General features: G+C 39.6%; 1 protein-coding gene across 1 annotated transcript in view; it reads left to right on the top strand.

Moving 5' to 3' along the window:
* The window catches only part of LOC128356929 (arf-GAP with coiled-coil, ANK repeat and PH domain-containing protein 3-like), an 89,299-nt gene that overhangs the window by 44,711 nt on the left and 19,070 nt on the right, over window positions 1-25,518 (top strand). The window contains exons 5-13 of the mRNA XM_053317116.1: window positions 9,136-9,194; window positions 9,541-9,724; window positions 13,260-13,304; window positions 13,443-13,538; window positions 14,142-14,216; window positions 15,954-15,965; window positions 21,159-21,271; window positions 22,929-22,980; window positions 23,394-23,494. Of these exons, the coding sequence (XP_053173091.1) occupies window positions 9,136-9,194; window positions 9,541-9,724; window positions 13,260-13,304; window positions 13,443-13,538; window positions 14,142-14,216; window positions 15,954-15,965; window positions 21,159-21,271; window positions 22,929-22,980; window positions 23,394-23,494 (737 nt within the window). The remainder of the gene's footprint in view (window positions 1-9,135; window positions 9,195-9,540; window positions 9,725-13,259; window positions 13,305-13,442; window positions 13,539-14,141; window positions 14,217-15,953; window positions 15,966-21,158; window positions 21,272-22,928; window positions 22,981-23,393; window positions 23,495-25,518) is intronic.

Genomic DNA, 25,518 nt, shown 5'->3' with positions numbered 1-25,518 from the left:
AGTAATGCTATTAGTAATGGATAATCAGCTATTTACTAATGCTTTATGGGTCAGTTATGAGTCATTAAGAACAAATTTAGGGTCGTCTGGTCCTTTACTTCCTCTCCATCTGGGTCTCTGTTTAAAAAAATCATCCATATAAAGGTAGTGCTTGTTCATAAAACTACTCAAAAGATTTTTATTTTGACTTCAGAATAAAAGTTGAGTCCCATTCGTTTAAAACCATGTCCATATCCAATCATATTTCCTCTCCTTCACACCAAATCTGCACAGGAATCTCTTGAAAGCATTTTAGTCCCAAATTATTTATCTAACTCCAAAAATGTTGTGGATTCTTTGGTGAAATCTGCTCCACACATTTATTGCTTGCCCTTCTGATGTTTCCTGTTTATAGAACATGTTTTTATCAAAAACACATAGTTACATTGCTTAGTAGTCTATCATCTGTACAGTTTTAAAAACAGGTTAATAAGATTAATAAAAGGTTTTAATCATTGAATTTGCAGTTGTTAGTTTAAATAAATTGTTATAAAATGGGTTTTTTCAGTTTTAGCAGCTCTTTTTTATGCCTTTCAACTGATCTATGGGTTGCACTCTGAAGTGTTCGGGTTAATCACGGTCAGCCATCACCCGCCCTAACGGATGAAGTTAGTCTGTGAGAATGTGGAAGTTTTTCACTGTCTGAAATTAATAGAAACCAGAGTAGTGTTTTTGTCTGACCGCCTCAGTCTGGATGTGAGAATATGGTGTGGAGTGGCCAATTTAACCCAGCAGGAACTATATAAGCTTGTTTATGAGCTTCTATCATTTTAATCTGGATAAAAGCATGATTTAATTTAATGAAAAATCGGAAACACATGATACTGTAAAAGTATTGTCGTACCTAGCTAACAGGAGATCAGTGTGGCGGCAGCTTACCCATCCTGTTTAGGCAGATTGCTTAGTCTTCAGCAGTACCTGTTTGATCTAGAAACATGAGGATTTAATGGAGATTTATGAATATGTAATTGATTTTATGGCGCAGAGGCTTGTGACTTTCATTTTCTGTTGTTTCCTAACAGTCTGTTTCTTTGTATAACAGGTGGTATAACAGCACGATAAAGAGCCGCCTGTAAAAACTGGACTAAATTTCTCAGAAAAGTTAAATTTGTAGATTATAAACTGTATTTTAATGGCATATAATGACAGCAACATACAATTGATATTATTTCAGCGAAATGTTTGAACAGTGAGATCCTTTCTTTAATAATGACGAGTCGGCTACTTCTGCCTGCGACCCAGATTTGTCTATAAAGCATTATTAAATCACTTATCAACTCTTAATAAAGCCATAAGATAAAAGATGCCTTATAGCAGGTACAGTAAAGTCTCTCTACTCTTTTTAAAAGCAGTTATCTCCAGGTATTTTAAAACCTCATCAGATTCCCGAGAATCACAACCCTGAACAGCAGTCACAGTAAAGTCATATTTTCCTTATTCCCGGCTTTCTTACTGTATTTTCTTTATCCACATCTGTTCACTGACATTTAACAGAGCGTTTGCTTTACTGCTGTGTCGTTTCCCCTCCCCGCCTTCAAGGCTCCTGACCCCCTGCCCCCATCCAGCCCCTCTGAGGCCCTTTGAAGTCCATTAGCTTGAACCCGTTGCATGCTTGACAGTGCTGTAAAGTGCAGTGTGAGTGTAGATCACATTCCTTTCTAAAGCAACAAAGATGTGTCATCGCAAATCAGCCACTCCCTTAACCCCATTCGCTCTCAGTCTATTGGCAGAGAGAGAGAGGGGTCAGGATTACAAATGGAGGGTTAATGGCCCAGGTCGCTCAGGCAAGCATGGATTAGCTTTAGCCAGTGGACAGTAGTAACCCTGTATAACCTTGACACGTCACATATGGCCAGGCGTTTATATATGTGTGCGATTGTCGATTACATTAGCTTCGATTGCATGTAGCCGTACAATAGTGCGCTCTTGTCTGCTGAGGTTAATGTGTGTGGATTTCCTGAGGGAGTCACCGTGGTGATGAGTTGATGTTTTAACATTAAATGAAAACTTTATCATGATCTGGTGTCTCAGTGCCAAAGACGTGGTGAGATCTGAGTCAATAATAACATAAACATTTCTGACCTGATTTTTGGACTTTAAAGAGAAGGAATCAACCACATCTAGCCATTGATTTGGTCAATGCATAGCCTGAGTAGAGTCACTTAATGAGAGAGCTATGTATAATTGAGTGTCGTCTGCATACCTATGGTAAGAAATGTTGTTCTTCTGCATAATGAGGCGAGCTATCAGGAGCATGTAGAAGTTGACTTAATGATGTCCTAGAATTGATCCCTGAGGTACCCCAGATATGATGCTAGTTCGCTCAGATGTGTAGTTTCCTTATGTTAAAACGAAAAATAAGTTTTGTTATTTATATAAAATACATTTTATAGTTGAGTCATATATTATGTTTTTCTACTATACACCACTGTATTGTTAAGTTTGTTGGTGGTGGATACATTGATTTGTTGTAGTTTGACCGACTAATAAACAGACCTTTGACTCATTGAAAAAAAAATGTTGTGGACCTTTTAAGATTATATTTGAGGAACACTGTTATATTGGATTGATTTGTATTATCCAGTAAGTTCTTCCTTTTTTTTTTGTTGACCAGCTGTACATTTTATACACTGTACTGTACATATTAATTTTGGCAGTTTTAGGATTGCTTGCTTCCTCTCTGTTTCCTCTGCTTGCCAGCTCCAGTCAAAAGCACCTCCATCAGCCGGTCAGTCTGTCGGTGTTTCTGTTAGACTGACAGATTCCCTGTTTGTCTGGTTCAGTATGTCACACTTTACAGACCAGAAGAGAGTGAGGTTTGGCCTGAGATCAGCTGGCCTGTCCACTGAAGGCTCAGCTGGGTTTTCAGCCTCCTGTTTCCACTCTCCCTCCCTGCAGTCCGTTAGAGCCAATACTCTGACTGGACATTAATCTGATTGGCTCTCAAAAGTTTTCTGTGTTACTTTGATGTAAAAGCAGAGCAGGGCAGAGTGACTCACACGATCGGAGGGATTCCCCTGAGATAAAAGACTTGACAGAAATCGCTTTATTTGCAACGACGTGACCTGATCACAGTGAGGAAAGCGACGTTTTCTGCTGACGTCTTTTACATGTTCCCATTTTAATCAAGAAAGACATCGTGTGCAGCTAACTGTGTGACGCTCCTGCAGCTGAGGGACTCCAGCAGTGCTCCGATGAATAAGAAATGATGATTATATCTCCTACTCATGACGGATGTCCCTTCGTTGTGCATGGTTTGCCGTGCAGCTGCCACTCCGCTTACTCCGCACTGCAGACACTCCAGAATATTAAATGGCACCGTACAAATGGGGGCTACTGTGTGCCAACTGCCCTTGTTGCTGCCATGCTCAAATGCCTTTAAAACCCATAAAATAAACACAAACTGCACATATGTTTGAGCGTATACGTGAACATGAGCTCACACAAGCAAACACACACATCCAAGAAAAGCAGAAAAGAGTCTTGGCCCTTTCTTCCCTCCATTTCCTCTCTTGCCAGTCCAACACCACACAACAGAACAAGCAGGCTCTGTTTGTATGAATGTCAAGCCAAGTATAGCTCCTTTTACTTCAGCGCCGGAGCCCGTTTGTCCAAAGATTTCACAATAGATTTTTCTTTTCAGACAGGAACAGGCATCAACAGAATCAGGCCAACATTTTCTCTGTTTAATTCAAGCATGAAACTCCATATGAATACTCGATAAATTATTGACTCATGTTTGACTCTCTGAACATCCATTAAAAATGAGCGGAGACTATCACATGGATGCAAAGAGAGACGAACATCTGAGCTGCCAAGTCTTTATGCATTGAAAACCATATTCACACAGAGGATTATAAATGACATAGGGGCTGGTGGGATTTCGGTAGATGGGGAGAAAACATTTTTAGCTGAAAGAATTCAGATTACAGTTACATATGGTTTTCAGATATATTTTCTGGTGCACACAGTATTCCCCTGATTTTAATGCAGCTGAATAGTATAAGTTTACTTGGATAGAAAGCTGTACATACCGTGCGCCTGAATTCCCTTGTGGGATGCCAACGCTGCTGTCTCTTGGTTATATTTGGAAACTGGAAAACAAAACAAGACACAGTAGGAAGTGCAGCAGCTCCGTCTACAACTGCAACCCCTATCATTCCCTGCAGAGCATAAATACATCCTTTGTACATAAAGTAAAAATATATGAAAATGTGTCTTCAAAGGGACACACATAGAGATGTCAGTCCTTATGTTCTACCAACACTTTCTTGTTATGGCATTCCCCAAAATACTTTCATGCATTGTGCTCTGCAGCACCTATTCTCATAAAAAGGACATATCATGCACATATCCAGGTCTGTATTTATATTCTGGGGCTCTATTGGAATATCTTTGCATGATTCACGGTTTAAAAAACTCCTTATTTATCTTATACTGGCTCTTTTTGCAGCCACTCAGTTCAGCCTCTGTCTGAAACAGGCCGTTTTAGCTCCTGTCTCTTTAACCCCCCCTCCCACTCCCCGATGAGCCCACTCCCCTCTGACTGGCCAGCTAACCGGTTGAGGAGGCTACAGAGGCTTTATTTGGAATGGAAACCTCTCAAATACAAATATTCAAGCCTGAATTAAATCCAAAATATTCGAGTTGATGACACATGGAAAAAACCTTAGTAAGAAAGAAGAGCTTGTGGTCATGCACAAACGATCTGACATCTTGATGCCCTTGAAGAAGTTTAATATGAGGAATTAAGATTTTAACACACTATAGATTGATAAATACTAAAAGCATTAAATGGGATATGTTCCATTTTTTAAAATATTTCTATCTAAAATATTTCTTCAGTCCTCTATGACAGCAAACTTTATTTATTTTTTGGCTGTGGACTTTTTTATCATTTTCTGGCCTTTTTATAGACCAAACAGCTGATTGATTAATGATTGATGAGGAAAAACATTGTTAGCTGCAGCCCTGCAGATTCAACTTAAGTTATTTTGGAGGCTATAGTTTGTTGTGAAGTTGAGTTATATTCGGTCATAGAAATGTTTTTGAGGTCGGGTTGAAGATTAGAAACATCTGTCAACCTTCCTGAATAAAGTCTAAAAAAACATTTTTATTGCCACACTGTGATATGTTTTATCTGTTTGACAGATGTGGTTCCACTCGTGCTTGGATGAGCAACGACCGGGATAAAGATAATTGCTTTGAGTGTTTTTATTACATCATTCTGTGTCCCGACATGCCGGTGGAATGAGCGGGAAATTAGTGAGCTGACAGTCAGGACAGTAGTCCTTTGTGATGTCGTTTGCTGCCGTTTCATTCCTCAGTTCTGATATCAGGTCAAGAAAGATTTGCCAGATATTCCCTCCTTCCTCACTTCCTCTCTCACTTACATGTTTGACAGTGTTGTCTTTGTTCGAACTCCAATACGTAAGTTGGCCTGTAGATCAAATATGACAGTAAAATGTTGTTATAGTTTAGTAATTGATGTGAAGATTTCAAATCCAGACTGATGTCATTTCAATAAAAGTCCGTAGTCACAAAAAGAGCCTGTGATGAGCACGGCGTTATTATTTCAAAGCAGTTTTAATTAATGTTTTTACACTAACACATCAGATGACTAAATAGAACATAAAAAGTGTTGATAGAGCAGAGAATTATCACCCGACTCAGCGTCTGGATTTTTGACTCTCGACTTTACTGTTTTTTGTTTTCTCTCACGCCAAAAACTGAGCTAAAAGGAGAACGACTTACAAGATGGCCCGAAACACGACTCAGAATGAATGCTAATGTTGCTACATAACTGCTGATGTATTTAAGTAACTAATCAGCAACTCAGAAGGTGAATATATGTCAGTATTTTAAGCCATTCCCTAATTGAAAGTTACAGTTTTAAATGTCTAGCATGCTAAGTGTTTAGCATGTTAATGTGCTAACATGTTAGTGCTGTGTTAGCATGATACAGCCGGGAAAGGTTCTGTTTCATTGCTACTTTTCTAGGCACGCTACTATCACCATCTGTCGAATGTTTGTCTTTATTGTGTGCTTCTGTCTCTTTTTAATCTATTTATTTTAAATATATATTTTTTTTAAATAATTGTATTTTTATATGTCCTTGTTTTAGTTGTATCGACCATTCCAAGAGTTGCAAATGTAATTATACTGGAAATATGCAATGACAATGAAAGCATTGTTAATGACTGCTATACTATGTGCTCATGCATATGTATGATTATACAATAAAACAGAGAGCCATTCATAAAACTGTTGCTCTATATCCATTTGCCATCAAAAACTTCACACACTATCCAATGTCTGAGCTCAAGAGCAGCTTAAACATTTGTAATTTAGGTATCCTGTCAACCGAAGTGTCTAATATTTACTCACTACACATCAATCTGTGGTGATCATGAATGCCTTTATGTAATATTTTATGGCAATTTATTCAATATCTATTTCACTGAATTGACAGAGCTTCCATCCAACATCACCCTCCCCCAAGCCTGAAATGATTAGTATCACCAACCCTTTAGTCTTATTGTGTACATTTAGTTGTGTATTGTTAATCCTGTCCTCGTCGCTGTCAGTCGGGCTACAGCACATCCCACCGAGACAACCTGTGGCATCTTGGTCCAATGAAAATAGGGTATCAACTTGCCACAAAGCAGCTCAGGAATGCTACCGGCTGCTCTTTCCCCCAAAGCCAGGAAGTCTCACCACCGCTACCATCACTCTCTCTCTCTCACACACACACACACACATACACACATACACACATACACACACAACACAAACACAAAGGTGCGCTTGTTGATTAGACGGCTTTTAAAAGACTGGGGTTTACACTGAGCTGTCATCCACCTCAGTCCTGTCTGCACCCCAATCTTACACCCGAGTGTTTATGGCCGCCATACACCGCTGTTTTGAGTCACTGCATGTTTGTGGGAACCTTTCGATGGCACAAGATTACAGCTCTCACTTGCACTTTTTTTTCTAACGGCTTTTTAAAACTGCATCCAGGACAACAGATTGTCCACACATGTACAATCAGACTCGACATGATTTGCAGTCAAACCGGGTGGCCTTTGAACACGACACGTTGCAAGAAGCCATTAAAAAGCGGTTTAATAACTTGACAAGAAAGCTTGGCTCATCTCGTTACTCCCGAGTTGGATGTGACGGCGTCTGGTGCAGGATCGGAGGAATTTCTTTGTTCTATAATCACGTGGATCGTTTTCTGATGCGATGGCAGGATCACAAAGCAACAAACAGGATGGCATGGCCGGCCTTGTTGTTCCCCTCACACTTATTTGGACCCAATGAGTTTATAGAGCTGTAAAATTTAGCTTTCACCAACCACCAAAACAAACATGTCTCTCATCGAGGTGGTGGTAGGAATAAAGTGAAACTGACCACTTCCATCATACCCACATTTTTATTTTTAAATCTGGTCAAAATTGAAGTAATCTATACTTATTTTTTAAGTGTTATGCTGATTGCTGGCTCCCTCTCCCTCTGCGCACCACCGCCGACTATTGGCAGTGATAGAAAGAAGTGTTTCAGTCATCATCAGCTCTTGTAATCCCAGAGTTAAAACACCCATAAGCCCAGTTTTATAAGGCCTCGCAAAGTCAAATCTTCTAATCCACACACACAGTTGTATATCCAATTATTCAGGCAGGGTGCGCATGAGGATGCAAACCCTTTAAACCTAACTGCTCAGTTATGGTTGATAGCACATGGACTCTGACAGTATGTCTGAGGGGGTTTCTACCCTGCATTGGATGCAGAGTCTGCAGTGTCACATTGTACCAAAAAGCCTCCTCTCCTCCCTCTCTCTCACTTCCTCCCTCCCTCACTGCCCGAGTGACCTATTTAGCGGCAGCAGCAGCAGCATGGCAGGAGTGATCAGAGAGGATGTGCTTAGTGCGTGAAAGAGAAGAGGAGGGATCTTGAATTTAAAACATCCAACTGAAGGCAACGTGTTATTGCGTTAAAGCGGGTGTGTTCGAGTCTGAGTCTGAGTGACATTCCTCCTCCATTCATTCCAACAGGCATTAGGGGCTAATTTGCATCATCTGCATGCATCATGCTGGGGGAAAAAAAAAAGCTGTGCTCTGTCGCCCTCTGTTGGTTTTAAATGCATTGCAGGTTTATTGAGAGGTGCAGACGTTTTCCCTCCAAAAGTCTTTGTTATTCGGATCGGGAAATGTCAAGGTGCATTTGAGGTTGTGCAGACGTATAAAGTCAACAGAAAAGTAATCAGCAACAAATTTTATGATCAGTGAATCATTTCAGTTATTCTTATAGCAAAAATGCTGGTTTTAGCTTCTACAGTGTGAGGATGTTCTGCTTTTCTCTGTCATACTTAGAAATAAACAGGATATCTTTGGGATTTGGTTTATTGCTTGAACTAAACGAAACCCTTTAATACATCACCTTTGACTCTGGCAGACTAGGATTAGCATTTTCACCATTTTCTGATATTTCTTAGGCTAAAGTGTTAATTGAGAAAATAATTAGAAGATTAACCAGTCAGCCCTACTGGCAACATGGATTAATTTCAGTGTCGTATTGATTCAATAATGCAGATAATAAGCAAACATGAACTACATGTTTTATACAGTACCTAATTAAGGTTATTTAAACCTGGCTTTAGTCTTCCAATCAATTCTGTGTAAATGTTTATAAAATCTCAGAAAGCCAAAGGTGATGTCTTCAAATGAATTGTTTTTTTATGACCAGCTGTCCAAAGCTTAAAGGTATTCAGTTTCTGTCACATAAAACTAAGAAAAGCAGAACATCTTCACATTTGAGAAGCTGGAATTGTTTGTTTTTTTGGCATTTTTGCTTGAAAAATGACTTGATTATTAAAATATGAAGAGTTTATATTACATTTTCTGTCAATTGACTCATCATGTCAGCTCTAGATTTGATATATTCATTGATATATATTATATTTATAGCAGTTAAGCACTAGTACAAGCTGTGTATGACATTTTTTGTTATGTTTTTCAACTCCAGGTGTACAAAGCCTTCATACTCTTCATCAGTGATAATCAAGGTATACTAATGTCTTCTTTTCATCTTTTTCAGATACTGTTCGATCAAGCTCAGCGGTCTGTAAAGCAGCAGTTGCACAACTTTGTGAAAGAGTGAGTAAACCTGTGATTCATGATGCTTTAGCAAGGCGTCCCTGCAGAACTTTAGGTGTATGAAAAATTCAGCACAGGTAGAAAAAGCTAAAGTCCAGACCTTTTAAAAGGCAAACATACCCTTGTTATCCGTGCAAGTCTTTTAAATATTAAACCGAGTACAACATTTTGCAGCCCAGATATGTTGTCACAGGAATATCCCAAACAATGCAGCTAAAGTAGGTTACTTGTAGTCTCACATTGACTTTATGGTGGCTATAAATATCTCAGAATCTGTAGTCTGCATATGTCTTTAGTTGAATTGTGATCCAGTGTAAAGTTTTCTGTATTGACGTTTGTTTGTCAGGGATGTGCGGAAGTTCAAGGAGACCAAGAAGCACTTCGACAGGGTGCGTGAGGATATGGAAATCGCCCAAGTGAAGAACGCTCAGGCGCCGAGGAACAAACCTCACGAGGTCGAAGAAGCCACCGGCACGCTCAGCATCACCCGCAAGTGTTTCAGACACCTCGCTCTGGATTACGTTCTCCAGGTCAGAAAACTGACTTAAAACTATGAACTTCCTGTAATTGTTTAGTTTGCAGTATTTTATTAAAAAAAACTTCCTGTTTGAGAATATATGTTCCTATAGGCACTATTTTATATATTTAAAGGTACTACTGAACTACCTGACAGAAATAAGTGACACCTTAATTGTTGATTAAAGTAAATTGTTAGTTGCAGCCTTACTCCCATGTTCGCCGGTTAGCTGTTAACAAAAATGACAAAATAACATAATATTGTAACCATCTACCTAAATTAATCATATTTTAATCATATATTGCTTTGGACACAAGTGTCAAAGTGCCAAATGAATGCATGGAAATATAAATAATAAAGCATGATTAATATTTTAAGTCTAACCTGAATGTCAATGTCACTGTTAAGGATCAAGATGGAAATGAGAAGTGGAAATAGAACAGGAGGTTTTAACATCAGGGAAATGCAAATAAGAGTTGCACTGAGCCAATATTCCTCTTTTAAAAGCTGAGTGTTAAATAATTACAAGTTAAGTGCATCATACAAAACAAATCTGCAGATATTTATTATTAAACTGCAACCTTTAAAGCAGGGGTGTCAAACATGCGGCCCGTGGGCCAGAACCGGCCCGCCGAGGAGTCCAATCCGGCCCACTTTCCTTCATGTGTTCTTTTCCTTCCTTCATTCTCTCCATCCATCTTTCCTTCCTGTCTTCCCTCCTTCCTTCCTTCTTCCTTCCTTCCTTCCTTCCCTCCCTCTTTTCTTCCCTCCCTCATTCCTTCTATCTTTCCTTCCTCCCTTTCTTCCTTCATTCTGTCCTTCCTTCTATCTGTCCATCCTTCCGTCCTTCCTCCCTTTCTTCCCTCCCTCCTTCCTTCCATCTTTCCTTCCTCCCTTTCTTCCTTCCTTCTGTCCTTCCTTCTATCTGTCCGTCCTTCCTTCCTTCCTTCTTTCCATCTTTCCTTCATCCCTTTCTTCCATTTTTCCTCCCTGTCTTCTTTTCATTCCTTCCTTATTGGGCTTTATGTGGCCCTTGATTGAAAATGAGTTTGCCGCCCCTGCTTTAAAGGATTAATATAGTATTTTGATGCTGGCATTTTGAGGTTTATTTTTATGATGAAGTCAAAGCAATCCAAAGTCCAAAAAAATTAAATGTATCAATGTTTTCAAGTGGAGACCAATCAGCAGCAAGAAGACTTCTGTAATCTCTTTATATTTAGAAAATGTATTCCCATTTGTTTTCAGTATATCTCTACCAATCACCAGTAGAATCGGGGAATGACTGTGACGTAGCCGTTAACCCTGCAGCGATGTCTGCGTCCATCCGTCTGCCTGCGTGACACATTCTCCACTTTGTTCATATGCAGCGCCGATCTATTGTGCCCACAAGTTGTTGCCTCCGATCCACAACCGCCCCGCGGGAACAAAGAGACTGATTCAGTCTGATGGCAGTGTGATGGCCGTGCCCTCTTTCTGCTCTCAGACAGCTTACCCTTTTTAAAGTCTTAATTGAAAGTGTCTCGAGGCAGGAAGGGTCGGAGCGATGCGCTACATGTATGTGACCTCTTAAATGTAGCACTAAATGTCATTTGGTTTTGCATCAGTTAAGATATACAATGCGATGTGAATATGAGATGCCACGGGGGGAATAAATGGAGCCCTTACAACAAGTTATAGACTGTTACAGTAAATAAACAGAGTAGAGTGGAGCATAAAGGAGAGCAGTGTGTTTTCAAAGCTGCATTTACACTATATTAACTGTAAAATATGGACGTAGCCACCATGACGCCATCCATTGGTTTGCGGACTCCTGTTTTATAGCTTAGAGTTTGCATTATGATTCACTTTTTTGGAGCCAGAAGTGACCATATTTGGATGAGAGGATGGAGATGACCCTAAAGCTAGCTGGTAGTTTGATAGCATGGTGCATTTACAGTCTTATGGTTAAATATGATAATGCTAATGCTAATGCTAATATACGCCAGCTAAAAACAGGCTTAAAACCATTAAAATAAAATGTACTTAAACAAAAAAACACCTGAACATCTGACTCCTTTGACACTGAACAAGACCAAAAAATGACATATTAGCTGCTTTTCCATTACAGAAACTTACTGTAAATAAAATAATACATTAAAATTAGATAAAGTAAGAGAAAATTAAGTTTTACATGTTTCCAGAAATGTAGTTATAATAATTGATTGTGCATATACTCTTTTTGTTTTGAGGACATTTTAGTGAGTTTTGTAAAATATGTGAAATCATGAAGGAAAAAAGAAAAAAGAATCTTTTTCAAAAAACAACATTTATGAAAATTTCCCATTATAACAATTAGTTTTTTACAATAAAAACAACATTAGGCTGTTTGCATTAAGTTTTAAATTATTTATATTTTGGAAATGACAAAGTCTGACCGAAATGTTGGCTGTAACATAACAGTTGAAAATATGTGAGTGATTCATTTTCTTTTCTACAAAGAGACAGTGTGTGAAACCAAAACATCTGTGCAGTATATGTTATATCGGATTTTTCAATGTATTGGGTGCACAAAAGTAAAAATTCACTATTATTAAATTCCTTCATTAGTCTCTCTTTTGATTTTTTTGTTTTCCTCACTCACATACACACAAAACTGAAATGGAGGTTGTGTAGTTGAGTTTGTTGTAGTTGAGCCATGACGACACATATTTGAATCATAATCAGCCCTTGTGAAGACGGGGGCCAAAACTCAGCTCCAAGAACTTGTCTCCAAAGCAGACAGCGGAAACAAAAGCAGACAAGTGTAAAAGTTCAGTTAGAAGTTCACCAACTGTCTTTATCAAACTGATCATGATGGTGTCACAGTTCAAAAAAAGAAAGAAAATACTGTCCACAAGAGGGAGTTGTCTCAACATGTAGTAGTTGTCATGTACTTTATACTGTATGATGTGTTGATGTGGATATAATCAAACTGATAATCAATACTCTAAAGCAGGGGTGTCAAACATGTGGCCCGTGGCCCAGAACCGGCCCGCCGAGGGGTCCATTTCGGCCCACTTTCCTTCCTGTCTTTTTTTCCTTCCTTCCCTCTTTCATTCCATCTGTCCTTCCTCCCTTACTTCCATCTTTCCTTCTTTCATTCCTTTCTCCCTCTTTCATCTTTCCTTCCTGTCTTTTTTTCCTTCCTTCCTTCCTCCCTTCCTCCCATCTTTCCTTCCTGTATTCTTTTCCTTCCTTCCTTCCTTCCTTCCTTCCTTCCTTCCTTCCTTCCTCCGTCCGTCCTTCCTTCCGTCCTTCCTTTCATCTTTCCTTCCTGTCTTCTTTTCCAACCTTTCCATTCTTTCCTTCCTTCCCTCCTCACTTTTATTCTTTACTTCCTTCCACCTGTCTTTCCTTTCTTCTCCTTCTCTTTCCTTCCACCCTTCCTTCCTTCCTTCTTTTTAATGGTCTGGCCCACATTAGATCAAGTAGGGCTGTTTGTGGCCCTTAAATGAAAATGAGTTTGACACCTCTCTAAAGTGTCATCTGGTGATCATCTATAAACACATTTCTATCTTTCTATCCTGCAGATCAATGTCCTCCAAGCAAAGAAGAAATTTGAGATCCTAGACGCTGTAAGCATTGTGTCTCCCTAATACAAAATAACCACAAACACCTGCATTAATACCTTCAAGAACATCTGGATAACATCTGGATAACATATTCCTCTCTCTTCCCCCCCCACCCCTCCCCCCTCTCTCTCTGTGGTCCAGATGCTGTCGTTCATGCACGCCCAGTACTCTCTGTTCCAGCAGGGCTACAACCTGCTGGATGAGATCGACCCCTACATGAAGAAACTGGCTGCTGAGGTCAGTTAAACATCTTCATCATCATCATCATCATCATCATCATCACTCAGCTTGTGCACCATCAGCTAGGGCCTGTGTGATCCCCCCCCTTCCCACCCCCTCAGGCTTTTATGTATTAACTAGAAGTGATTTGATCCTCATTTTGACCGATCGATGAGGGACGGTTACATAATTCCTCCTTTCGATTATATACCGTTATACCTATTTTGGAGCTTCTATACTTAATAAAAAGCTTCATGTTTGGATATATTTAACGTTGTGACTCATAAAAAAATCCCTAAAAAAAATCCTCAGCTGTTTAAATCTACGTGTTATTGTCGGCTAATTTGTTTGTGACAGCAGGTTGACCGCTGCAGGAGAACTGAATCAATGCTTCATCGCCAAACACTGACCTAACATGTCATTGCGGGCTTAGCCTGTGTGTTTGCCGCTGTGTTACAGTCAGCTGCTCTGATTCACGCCCGAGCCCTCACTGTGTCTTTACTAAATGTATAATGTAGAGTTTCACTGGATGTACTGTTTGCTGAGATGTCTCTTCAGAAACGGTGATCTTGTTTTTCTTTTTTTTCTTTTTTCTTTTTGTCCGTGGGAACTGACTTTCAGCTGGATCAGCTGGTGATTGATTCAGCCATGGAGAAGAGGGAGATGGAGCATAAACATGCAACCATTCAGCAGAGGGTGAGTCTCTTTTTTTATTATTATTTTTAGATCAAACAAATAAAAGAAAATGTGGCTTCAGTTTTTTCTTTCATGCAGGTTTTGACCCTGAAGAATCTTCCTTTTTGTCTATTACATTGGCAGGTTGATACTGAGAGTCTAACATGGTGTGAATGTGCTCACATGACACCTCTAAGATCCAGTCTGCCACTTCGCCCAGTGCATCTGTTGTGACTGGGGAGGGATTAGACCTGGGCAGCTGGGAGGTGTTTGATTAATCTCCCTAACAAAGTTCAAGCATTGCTTAAAGCACTAAATCAGGTGGAATTAAGTGTTTTTAAGAGATATTAATCCCTCTGTTGTCTGCTGTAGACGGTAACAGTCAGCACATTAACTACTCCGTATGTGCTGATGCTTTAGCACGAGCCGCAGTGTGCTTTTAGTCCGCTAAAGTGCTGAGTTTATGGTTTGTTGAGCATGTTTAGCCATGCTCTCAGCCTGGTGGTTTTTGGTTGTGGTTGGTTTGTCCACCACTGACTGAAACATTTTAACTATTTGATGGATCAAGATGAAATTTTGCAAAGACATTTATGGTCCCCACAGGATGAATCCTGCTGACTTGGGTGATCATCTTATACTTTGAGGTTCACGTTTATGGTTTTGAGTGAAATGCATCGATGAACATGAGTAGAGACATGGGTCGTTTTTGACATCGATAACAACATAGAGGTTTGAAAGAATTTGATAATGATAAATCTGCTTATACTTCTTATGCTTACACAACCTGTAACATGAATAATGATTTTTTATAAGGTTCCCTTGAATTTTTGCTTAATAGCTGTGAGCATATTTGGCAGATTCCTTTTTAAATGTGGCATAAATGAAACATGTCACACTATATCATGTAAATCCATAGGGAAGAACGCTATGATTTGGTAACAGACCTGCTAATTAGCAAATATTAGCATGCTAATATGCTAAACTAGTATGTTAGCATTGTCATTGTGAGCATGTTAGCATTTAGCTCAAAGCATTATTATGAGTACAGCTTCACAGAGCAACTAGTGTTGTTGCTGTAATCAGAAATTATTATGTCCTTAATACGTCATCGCTGCATATTTCACCAGAATTTAGTTATTTTCACACTTTTCAAAGGGGCTTTGTTTGCATATGTTGTTTGTTTTCTGCAGGAGTTTCTAAAATGGACTCCATAAATGTCGGGTGCACTCCCCTCTTTGGTATCTCTTTACTGAATAATTCAGAGAGCCGTGTTTTCAGCAGGCCGGTGTCTGTCTCCTCTGTACCCCAGGATCAGTGACCATCTGTCAGACAGCTCCGGTCAGCGCTCTCCCTCCGGGCGCTGCGGTCTGTGCTGTGGATAGAGCCACGGGGAAGGGCTGGGTCACATGTGGGGACAGTTATTGATCTGTTTTTGCCAGAGCTGTTAGACTCTTAAGCTTCGAACACCACACTCTACATCAGGGAAGGATGTATAGTAGTAAATAAACAAGGTCCCCTGTTGAAGCCACGTTGAAATTTACATGGTAATAAAATATTGTGGTGGTGCATAAACATACACTGAAGCTTCATTGCTAGGAGACCATTAAGCAGGATAATCAGAGGTGCATCCAACCTGAAGGATTATTGATTTAACCCCACATAAATCTGCTTTTAAAACGTGCCATTGCTGCTTCTAACTCGTTATTCTCTTTCCTCCTTCTGTGCTCGCATCCTCCCAATGCCACCATCTCCTCTCAGACCCTCATGCAGGTGAGTACTCCTCCGTTTGTTCTCCCATCTGAATTCTTTTTTTTTTCTTTCTTTTTTTTTTTTTTTTACATGAAACACATCTTTGGTTTAGTGAGCGGGCGAGGGTGCATCACAGCCCGCTGTGTTAGTACAGAACATTATCAAACCCCCTTTGAAGTTTTCTTCAGCTGTAGTCAGGCTCCAAAAGCCTTGAGGGCGAGCTGAAGTGCATTCTGAATAATTTATAGAAAACAATTAGAAACACTGAACTTAGTTTGAATTGGGTGCTTGTGTATAACTGTCTGTTATATCACCTGCTGCAAAGGGATGATTGCAGCTTCCTTAAATAGACAGCAGTGTAATTATTGACCACTGAAGATGCTTTTCCTGCATAATAATAAGTCACAGCTGTTCTATTTTTGCTTTCTCATCATGTTATTTCATTTTAAATGCATCAAAATTAATCATGTAATCTTTCTGAAGCTGAACTATTTAATGACAGGCTCTTATTAATAGGTATGGGGAGTTTTTTCATGCACGAAATTGAAGAATATCTTTTTTTTGGTATTATATTTGGCCATCTTTGTTCTGCGCTGCTTTTAGAACAGAATGGCCTACTTTGTTATTCTTTCATCCTTCCTTTTAAAGAGATTTTTTTTTTACGTGTTTCTTTTTCATGTGCAATAAGCCTTGTGTAAACTTACACAGGACAAAGGAGGCGGCCCTTACTGAGTACAAGCAAAAAAAAAAAACAAAAAACAAAAAAAATCAGGGGAGCAGAAAAGGGAGTTAAAGTGCTCCAACCGTGGATTGTCGCTGTTGCCGGCTGGGCACACAGTGCAGCAAAAGCATCTAAATGCCAGAGCCATTCATTTTTAACTGCAGATTTAATGGAGAAGTCCTGTCCAAGGCAGTCGACTCTGCCTGCTAGTCTACATTTCTACATTTATATCACCAGCACGGCACTACATGGCTCCCCTGTGCACTGCTAGGTTTATTTTTACCGCTTTAAACTACAGATAGATGTTGTGATAAAATAATGATTCAATATTTTGTTTGTTTGGTGCTTTTCATGATAGTCAATAACAAGGTACATCAGCCAGCAAAGCATGAAATTATAACAGCACTTATGTAGGAGGATGTACAGCAAAGGGATCATACATAAGTAAATATATATATAGTATGTGGACACTTACACATGTTTTACTCCCCAGGCTCTAAAGTGCCATGTCTCAGCTTTAATTTGCTGTGTATGCCCTATAGCTCTTTTTACACATTACAATTTGCTGTCTTCAAATAACTTTTTTTAGTCCATCAAGCAGTGTTAAACCCAAAGCTATTAAATTGATGATAGTGTAAGACGAGGTATTTATTAGTCATTAGCTGGGGCACACGAAAATAGAATATTAGCAGATTAATTGTCTCATTCAACTAAGTTTATTAAGCTCAGATGGAGTAGAGGGGGCCGGCTGTGAGCTGTTAATTGTAAGGTTAGTGGTTCAGTCTCAGATCTTCCTTTAGTCTGAGTGCATTTGGGAAAATATGGAGGCTGCCTTGGACAAAAAGGTTTTAATTGAGTCAGCCAGGCCACATTTTAAAGGACTGGTTGACATTTAAAAAAAATATCTTAAAATAAAACCCTCATACCTATAACCAGTACATCCTGTAAGCATATATAAGAGGAAAAACATAGTCTGAAAATACCATTTACTGTGTTTAATATAGTTTTACATTCAGTCCAAAAATATATTTAGCTGTGGAAGAAAAAGGTGCCCTAGATGTTTGGTCCCCTATGTTTTAAAACTCTCATCCTACAGGAGGAAAAAAAAGGAAGTGCAACGCATGCTGTGTAGACAGATATAGCTCTTGTTTGTTAATTAGCACATGACGTTTCAGCCCTCGGCCTTCATTAAATGAGGTCATCAGATTAAAGCCAGCGGATGAGACTTCGCATCACTTTTTGATGAATAAATAATTTGAGCTACTCTGCATTTTTCAGCAGAGCAAGTGTTGCTTTTATTCCTCGTATCTTTAGCTGTTTGAGAGCTGAGTTTTTAAAAAATCTAATATTTTTTTTATCAACATCCTTTTTGCATTTAAGAGAAAGCCTTTTTTTCAGCTGTTCATGGAAAGAAGTTCATCCAGAAGTTTTCTCACAATAATGCATTCAATGTGTTTAGTTTTTTATTGTGGTTTTTGTTAACATCTGCTCCTGAGATCGGCTGTTAAATCTCATTTTTAATCAATGAGTCAACTTGAAGCTGCCTGATGTGTGCAGTATGGGCTTTTTTTGTTGTTGTGGTAGTTTCTGTCACAGTGCCACATTTAAATAAATTACAGAAAAATTGTGGTGGATGTTTCACGGCTTGATAGGATTAAAAAGAGACTACGAAGACGTTGTAGCATGTGGTAGTAAACTTTGCCATGAAGTCAAGCAGGTGGATTGAGGATTAACTGAAGAGAGCGAAGCAGACGTCAGGCAGGTGAACGTTCAAAGCCATTCGCTGACAGACGATAGCTTACAGAGTGTAGTAATAATGAGACACAGAATGATCCCACTACCTACACACAGTAAACAAACAGCTGACGGCAGGCTGAGTAATCAGTGCTACCGACTGAGCTCACCATTTGGCATCCTGGCTCTGCCGTGTTGCCCCGTAGGCCTGAACCGACAGTATGCACAGCAGCAGGTGGATGAAGCATCATCCAGCGTTACAGTCTGTTGTTTTTTTCCACAGCAGCCACCCATTTCACTTATTTTCTCCAAACATTCGGTAGTCTCTGTTTCCCCGCTCGTTCAATAATTCAGCCGATGTTCAGTTTCTGTCTGTGTGACGTTGTGTCATTAAAAATGGATTGTTGTGGGCTTGAGAGATTGCAGAGTACCACCCAGTGCACTTCTTGTTCGGTGTGGCCTCCTTTTATTTGTGGTGTGCTTCTGCATATTCAAAAAAAAGAAAGAAAGAAAGACAGAAAGGCGTCTAACTACTGAAGGTAAGCTGCGTCGACTTGCTTTCTTACAGATTTGAAAGTTGCAATATATAAAGGTTGTTTGCAGAGCTTCTGTCGTTAGATTGTAAATCAAACCTTCAGTAGTGTTTGTTTTGGTGCACTGGGCTGCCAACCAGATAGATTCCCTCTGGGTCAACATGAGACTGAGACCTCCCCCCCCCCCCCTCCTTCTTCAGCAGAGGGGAGGTGGGTTTGGGGAGTTGTAAAAACTGAAGCAGACCCACAGGCTTGAAGTGTCAAAGCAAGTCCTTCTTATCTTCAGGTCAAGAGCAGCTACAGTATTCTACAGTGTAGTTGACTATTCTTCGTCAGCACCCTGCCGTGGACACACTGGCAGCTGTATGGTAATTAGACCTAATCCTGAGCCTCACAGGGCAGGAGGCAGGAGGCAGGAGGCTGTAGTACAGGGCACACATGTCAGTGCTGGAATTACGCACCCGCTCTGCTGCGACACAATGCGCTACCCTCTGCTGTGAGAGCTGCAGCGCCGACACAGTGAAGACTGCCGTTGCCACAGACATGCCTCAACTCTGAGGGTGCAGGGTTTTTTCGGAGCCTGTTTGTTGTATTTTTTTAAGAACTTTTTGTGCTTTTCGATGTTGTTGGAACATACTAAACGTTTTAAAATGAAGATCTTTTGCCATTGGGACAGCACTTTGGTGGGTTGATTTGCATTACAATGGATGTTTGTCATTTTAATGTGTATATCCTCGTTGAGTTATCTTACAGTAAGAATAATAATCATCTGTCTGTCATGACTTTAGAGATGTTTTGTAGGTTTTGCATGCTAATAGTTGCACACTCAGTACAGTTTTGCAATATAATCTGAGGATTTTTGGAGTTAAAATAATGTTGCAAAAATGCAATCATTAGCACACTTTGAAATACTGACTTTATATTTTTTGTAATATTAGACTATTTACTTAATATCTATTTAAAAGTAACTGGTTTATATATATTCATTTTCTTCATTAATAGATGTATTACAGGTTTTCCATCACAGTTATGAAAATCTGAACCACTTCTTTTGTTGCTTAAAATCACTTATTTTACATTTAGCTACAGCATAAGAAATATACTGACACATGTTGTTTGTCTCCTTTTGAGGATGTTTTTTAAAATTAATTATTGATGCTCTAATTGTTTGAATCGAATGTTCGAGATTGTGTTCCTCTTTTTCTTAAATTGAAAGCCTGACAAAGCTCCATGACTGAAACATTGTGTTGTTCCAGACAGTGTGCAGGAATTCAACCTTTTCTTCATATGCACGTGTATTAAAATAGTGATATGTGGAGAGAAGTAAGTCGTTCTATTATTCAAGCATGCAGCGGCGTCCTGGGAGCTGCTGAATGCAGACACACTGTGTTACGAAACAGAAGAGTTTTTTTTTATCTGGGTCGTTCCAGCAGACACTTTCATATTTTCATTGGTCCCTCTTTTTGTGACTGATACGTCTCTGTATTTTAAGCATGCAGCCTGACCTGACTCTGGTGGGAAGACTGGGTCTGCTGTTTTCTCAGCGCTTCATGCGTGCACTGTTGAAATTCAATTTGGGTTAAGTTAATGTTCTGTGCCTTCTGCATATTACATTACTTCTAAAATGTTATGTTTTGGTTTTCTCAGGACAAACTGTGTTGTACTTCTCAGCCTTGACATGAAACATCAAGACAGATGTTTAAATAATGATTTTTTGTGCTTCCTAAAACGCTCTAATATGCTGAAGCAATGACCAACTTGCACCATCACTCATACCTGTGCACCACTTCCTGTCGGCTAGCATTAAAGCACTCGTTGTAATGCTAAAAGTCGTGAAAAAGGTTAGAGGCTTATTTCACATGAATCATACAGTTTATGTAATACTTTGCGTCATATTCACATCTGTTGAGTTATGAAATGGCTCAGTATGCGACACAGGGATATGCATGCAACTCTAATACATACATGGACAAACATGTGACTTTTCCATATGATCGCACAATTTATGATGATTTACTGCCTTGGTGGAGTGTATGTACAGTACAGTGCACATCGAATGCTACTGGTAATCCAGGAACATCATGCATGCAACCTCTTCACTACAGAGAAGTCTTTTGTTTCTGACAGAAGAACATCCTGCCCACCTATCAGCTGCTGTGCTTTCAACCTTTTAACCTTTTCAATGAGAGCAAAGGTTAATTTGGGGGTCTTCCTGTTCTCTTTCAGGACTTCTCTTATGACGAAACAAAGGTGGAGTTCAATGTGGACGCTCCTAATGGTGTGGTGATGGAGGGCTACCTGTTCAAGAGGGCCAGCAATGCCTTTAAGACTTGGAACAGGTGAGAGAAACTGCAAAGATCTCTATGACATTAGTATGCACTGGGAATTGATGTTAAAATGTTACCATCGACGTATTGTAGGGCTGCATCTAACAATTATTTTCATTATTAACTATTCTGCTGGTTATGTTTGTGATTAATCAATTGGTCATTTTGTCTATAAAATGTCAGTTAATAGTGATGTTTTCAAATGTCCAAAAGGGTCCAAAACCCAAATCCATCTCGTGTACAGTCCTAGAAAACAGAGAGAGGCAGTAAATCCTCACATTTAATAAACTGGAACCAGCAAACGTTAATTTAATATCCAAATAAGTTGCCAATTAAGTTCAATTTAAGGTGCAGCTCTACACAGATGGTGTGTCTGTAGCTCTAATAGAGTTAGGAACAATTAAAAACATGGGCAGTTAAATGTCATTTTCACACAATACACAGTGCTTAGTTAACTGTTACCATGGTTACTATGCATGTCAAGGGTGTCGGTACAGTGTTTTTTTTGAGGAGGCACAGTTTCATAATGTTGAGTGAGTTGTTACCAGTGATTTTCAGTTTGTCAAATGATATAAAACTGTATAAAACATTATATTGCATTTCCCAGCATGTTAGTGAACAGGCTTTAAATTCAGAGGTGATATTAGCTGGTCAGCTTTTTAATTAAGTAAAGAAATCTCACAAACATGTAGCTTCAGTTTTGATTTACACCATTAGGACAACAAGCTAACACAGTGTTGACTTCTTGTAGGTTATAGTTAAAAACAGCTGATGCTAAGCTTGAAGTAATTTACAAATTCATTTAAGTCATACTTGTTTATGGCATGAGCTGAGTTTGGTTATTCATACCTTAACACAGCTGCAATTTTTAATGTTTTTTGCACAACTTGCACAGCTGTGTTTAGCAGTTTACAATATTTCAAGTATGTCCTAAAACACAGCCATCAAATCTCAAATACATGATAGGGCACAACGCCTGTAATGCATGCTGTTTCTTATTCATTAGCGTGTTCCTCTCCTCTGTGGTAGGTTAGAGAAATCAGAGAAGCCATGATATATATATATATATATATATATATATATATATATATATATATATATATATAAAGCGCTGGTCGCAATATCATGTTGCCAGCATAGACTGTATGAATATAATGGACAGAGCCAACATGACATCATTCATTTGTTTGTGGATCCCTATTTTGAAGCCTCAAGATTGGCATTTTCACTTGTTTTTTTTTTTGGAGTCAGAAATGATGAGAAATGACTATATTTGGACCAGAGCATGGAGCTGGGGAGGGGTCTCTCCAAGTTCCAACTACAGCACCTCACACACTGCCATAGTAGCTACTTGTCAATCGCGAGCTAGCCATGCCTTGCTTTATCGTCTATTTTACTCTATTTGGGACCATAATTTACAAAAAACTAGCAGTTGAGACCATAAACTCATTAGGAAACAGTTTACAGATGTAATAAATAAAGTAAGAATCTGACTTATTTTTGGATCCGGTGGAGTCGCCCCCTGATGGCCATGAGAGAGAATGCACTTAAAGCTTAGTTGCCAGGAGCAAAACCCGCTGACCCTAAAGCATCACAAGGATATCCATCTTAAACATGTTTTATTAATGTGCCCCCCCCCCTCTCTCCCTCTCTCTCCCTCTCTCTCCAGGCGGTGGTTCTCCATACAGAACAGTCAGCTGGTCTATCAGAAGAAGCTCAAGGCAAGTCCATATATCTTTGCACTGTCAGCTGTCCCTGGGGTAAAGTGGGGAGGGCTGATAGCTAGTAACTTAACCGAAGAGGTTACCTACAGGTGCACTTAGCCGAAGAGGTTAAGTGCACCTTTCATGGCGGGGGAGAGGGGGGCTTTGAATGTTTTTACTGGGATCCATCATCACCTACATCCAAGTGCATGCTGATATCTGCGTACTCAATCTGGAGTCCTGTGTGGTTTTCAGGTCATTTTCAGTTCTCTGCTTGACATCCGTGTGTGTGAATATCAAATGTTCAGGTACTCTGAGGCCTCCTACTGCCAGGACAAATGTCTTATCAGCGAGGAACAGATGTTTATGTTTATGTTGCGTCGGGGCTTTTTGATAAGAGGAGAAATGAGAGGTTGTTTGTGTGTCGGCAGGATTCTCTGACGGTGGTGGTGGAGGACCTCCGGCTGTGCTCTGTTAAACCATGTGAGGACATCGAGAGGAGGTTCTGCTTTGAGGTCGTCTCCCCCTCCAAGTAAGGCACTCTTTCACTGCCATAACATATTATTTGTATTTGTATCCTTTTAACTGAGCTTTAATGTTGCAGTAGTTTTATTGTTGCCTTTAAACATTATATATTTCAAATGGGTTCATCATGTGACTCCTTTTAAATGTGCAGAAGCTTTTTAAACTTTTTAGCCATGTTAGCAGCTCAAGGAATTGTCCGTCCACTGCTTTGGTCCAGACAAAAATATCTCAAAAGCTATCAGATGGATTGCCATGAAATTGACCCTGTCATATTAGAGTTGCAAACAATAACACAATTAATTGATTAGTTTATCTGAAGAATATTGATTGGCAACTATTTTGATGATAATTTAAGTCATTTTTAAACAGAAAATACCAAAAATGATTTAGTTCCAGTTATGATTTTGCGGTTTTGGACTATTGGTTGAACAAGATATTTGAGGTCATCACCTACTGTAAGACACACAGTAGGGAAATGTGGTGGACATTTTTCAATATTTCAATACATTATAGAAATAAAATGATTCAGTGAATAATCCAAAAAAAATCAGATTAGTATTATCTTTTATTTAAATTGTGCTTCAGTAAAGCAAAATAATAAAATAACACTCCTTTTAGTTTCTGTGACTGTATAGAAAATCATGATTATAGTTGTTTTATTCGCTTTTTAATGGTGTAAGTTAAGTATTTCACAGATCTGTAAGGGAAGAAAGAAAACTATAATAATTAAAACTGCAAGCAGTGATGAACGGGCCCTCGCGCCCCCATGCACCGCCCCGTACTCGCATGTCGGTGCGTGCTGCAGTCACACGGCAGACACAGTGGGCACGTAGACGTCTTGGCACCTGGGCTTGTAATGAATGTTGTGTGATGGGGCTAAGTCACATTGCATGTGTCCACTAGGTGGCGCTAGAGATCACCCACCAATTACATGTCATGTTGCAGTGTGTGCTGTGGAGAACACATCCTGTAAATTTCATGTAAATCGGATAATGTTTGTCATATGAGGCTGACTTCCTGTGTCCAGTAGGTGGCGCTGTGTATTTGACGCAGTATTGATGCATAGATGTGTTCAGGGCGGGACCCTCTACATGCGTGATCAATTTGGTGTAGACAGGACCATGTCTGTAGGAGTTATAAAGACTTCCTGCTTCATGGCGAAGCATCGAAATTGTTTGCACAGCCACGCCCAACAGGAAGAAGTCATAAAAAAGCTTTTGATAACTTTTCATCTCCAATGTCTCAAGATGATTGTGTGTGAATTTGAAGTGGATGGGATGGAATCCCTAGGACTAGTGCGTTCAAATATGAGGCCTGGAAATGACCAAAAAATGCACCAAAATTGAGCATTTTTCCCAAGATGGCCGACTTCCTGTTGGACTTAGGGTATGGGTCCAAATGGCGTTTTTGTGCGTCTGGAGATGATACATAAACCTACCGAGTTTCATTCTTCTACGTCAATCGGGAAGGCTGAGGTTCGATTTTGAAATATTCAAGGGGGCGCTATTGAGCCGTTTAGTCACGCCCATCCCATTGAAGTATATAGGATGTTAAATGACCCCACTCCAGACGTGTGTGTTGAGTTTCGTTACCGTGGAGGCATCCTTTGCCCCTGAAAACTGTAATCGTATTTTCATGGCGTTGAATGTGTTGTCATGGCAACGGTATTTGATGATGGGTCATGAGTTGCAGAATGTAGCATCACCAAGGTCTCATGTCTCAGCTGAGTCAATTTCAGGTGGAAATACTTAAGATTATGGGAGTAATTAATGAACAAATGACGCAAGTGACTTCCTGTTGCCAGTAGGGGGCGCTATGACTGTCACTAAATATGAGACTGTACATGTGTTCAGATCAGGACGCTGAACAAGTATATTAAATTTGGAAAAGCTGAGACCATGTGGAGTGAAGTTATGAGGGTTTGAAATTTCATGGCGAAGGATCGAATGGTGAAGGAAATTGTCGGCGCCGCCACGGCCAAACCGGATCCCTAATCAGAAAGTTTTTGATAACTGTTCATCTCCAATGTCT

Source organism: Scomber japonicus, chromosome 4, assembly GCF_027409825.1.
Source record: "Scomber japonicus isolate fScoJap1 chromosome 4, fScoJap1.pri, whole genome shotgun sequence".
Taxonomy (NCBI): domain Eukaryota; kingdom Metazoa; phylum Chordata; class Actinopteri; order Scombriformes; family Scombridae; genus Scomber; species Scomber japonicus.
The sequence above is the reverse complement of the archived record's forward strand: the minus strand, read 5'-3'. Positions and strand labels throughout refer to the sequence as shown.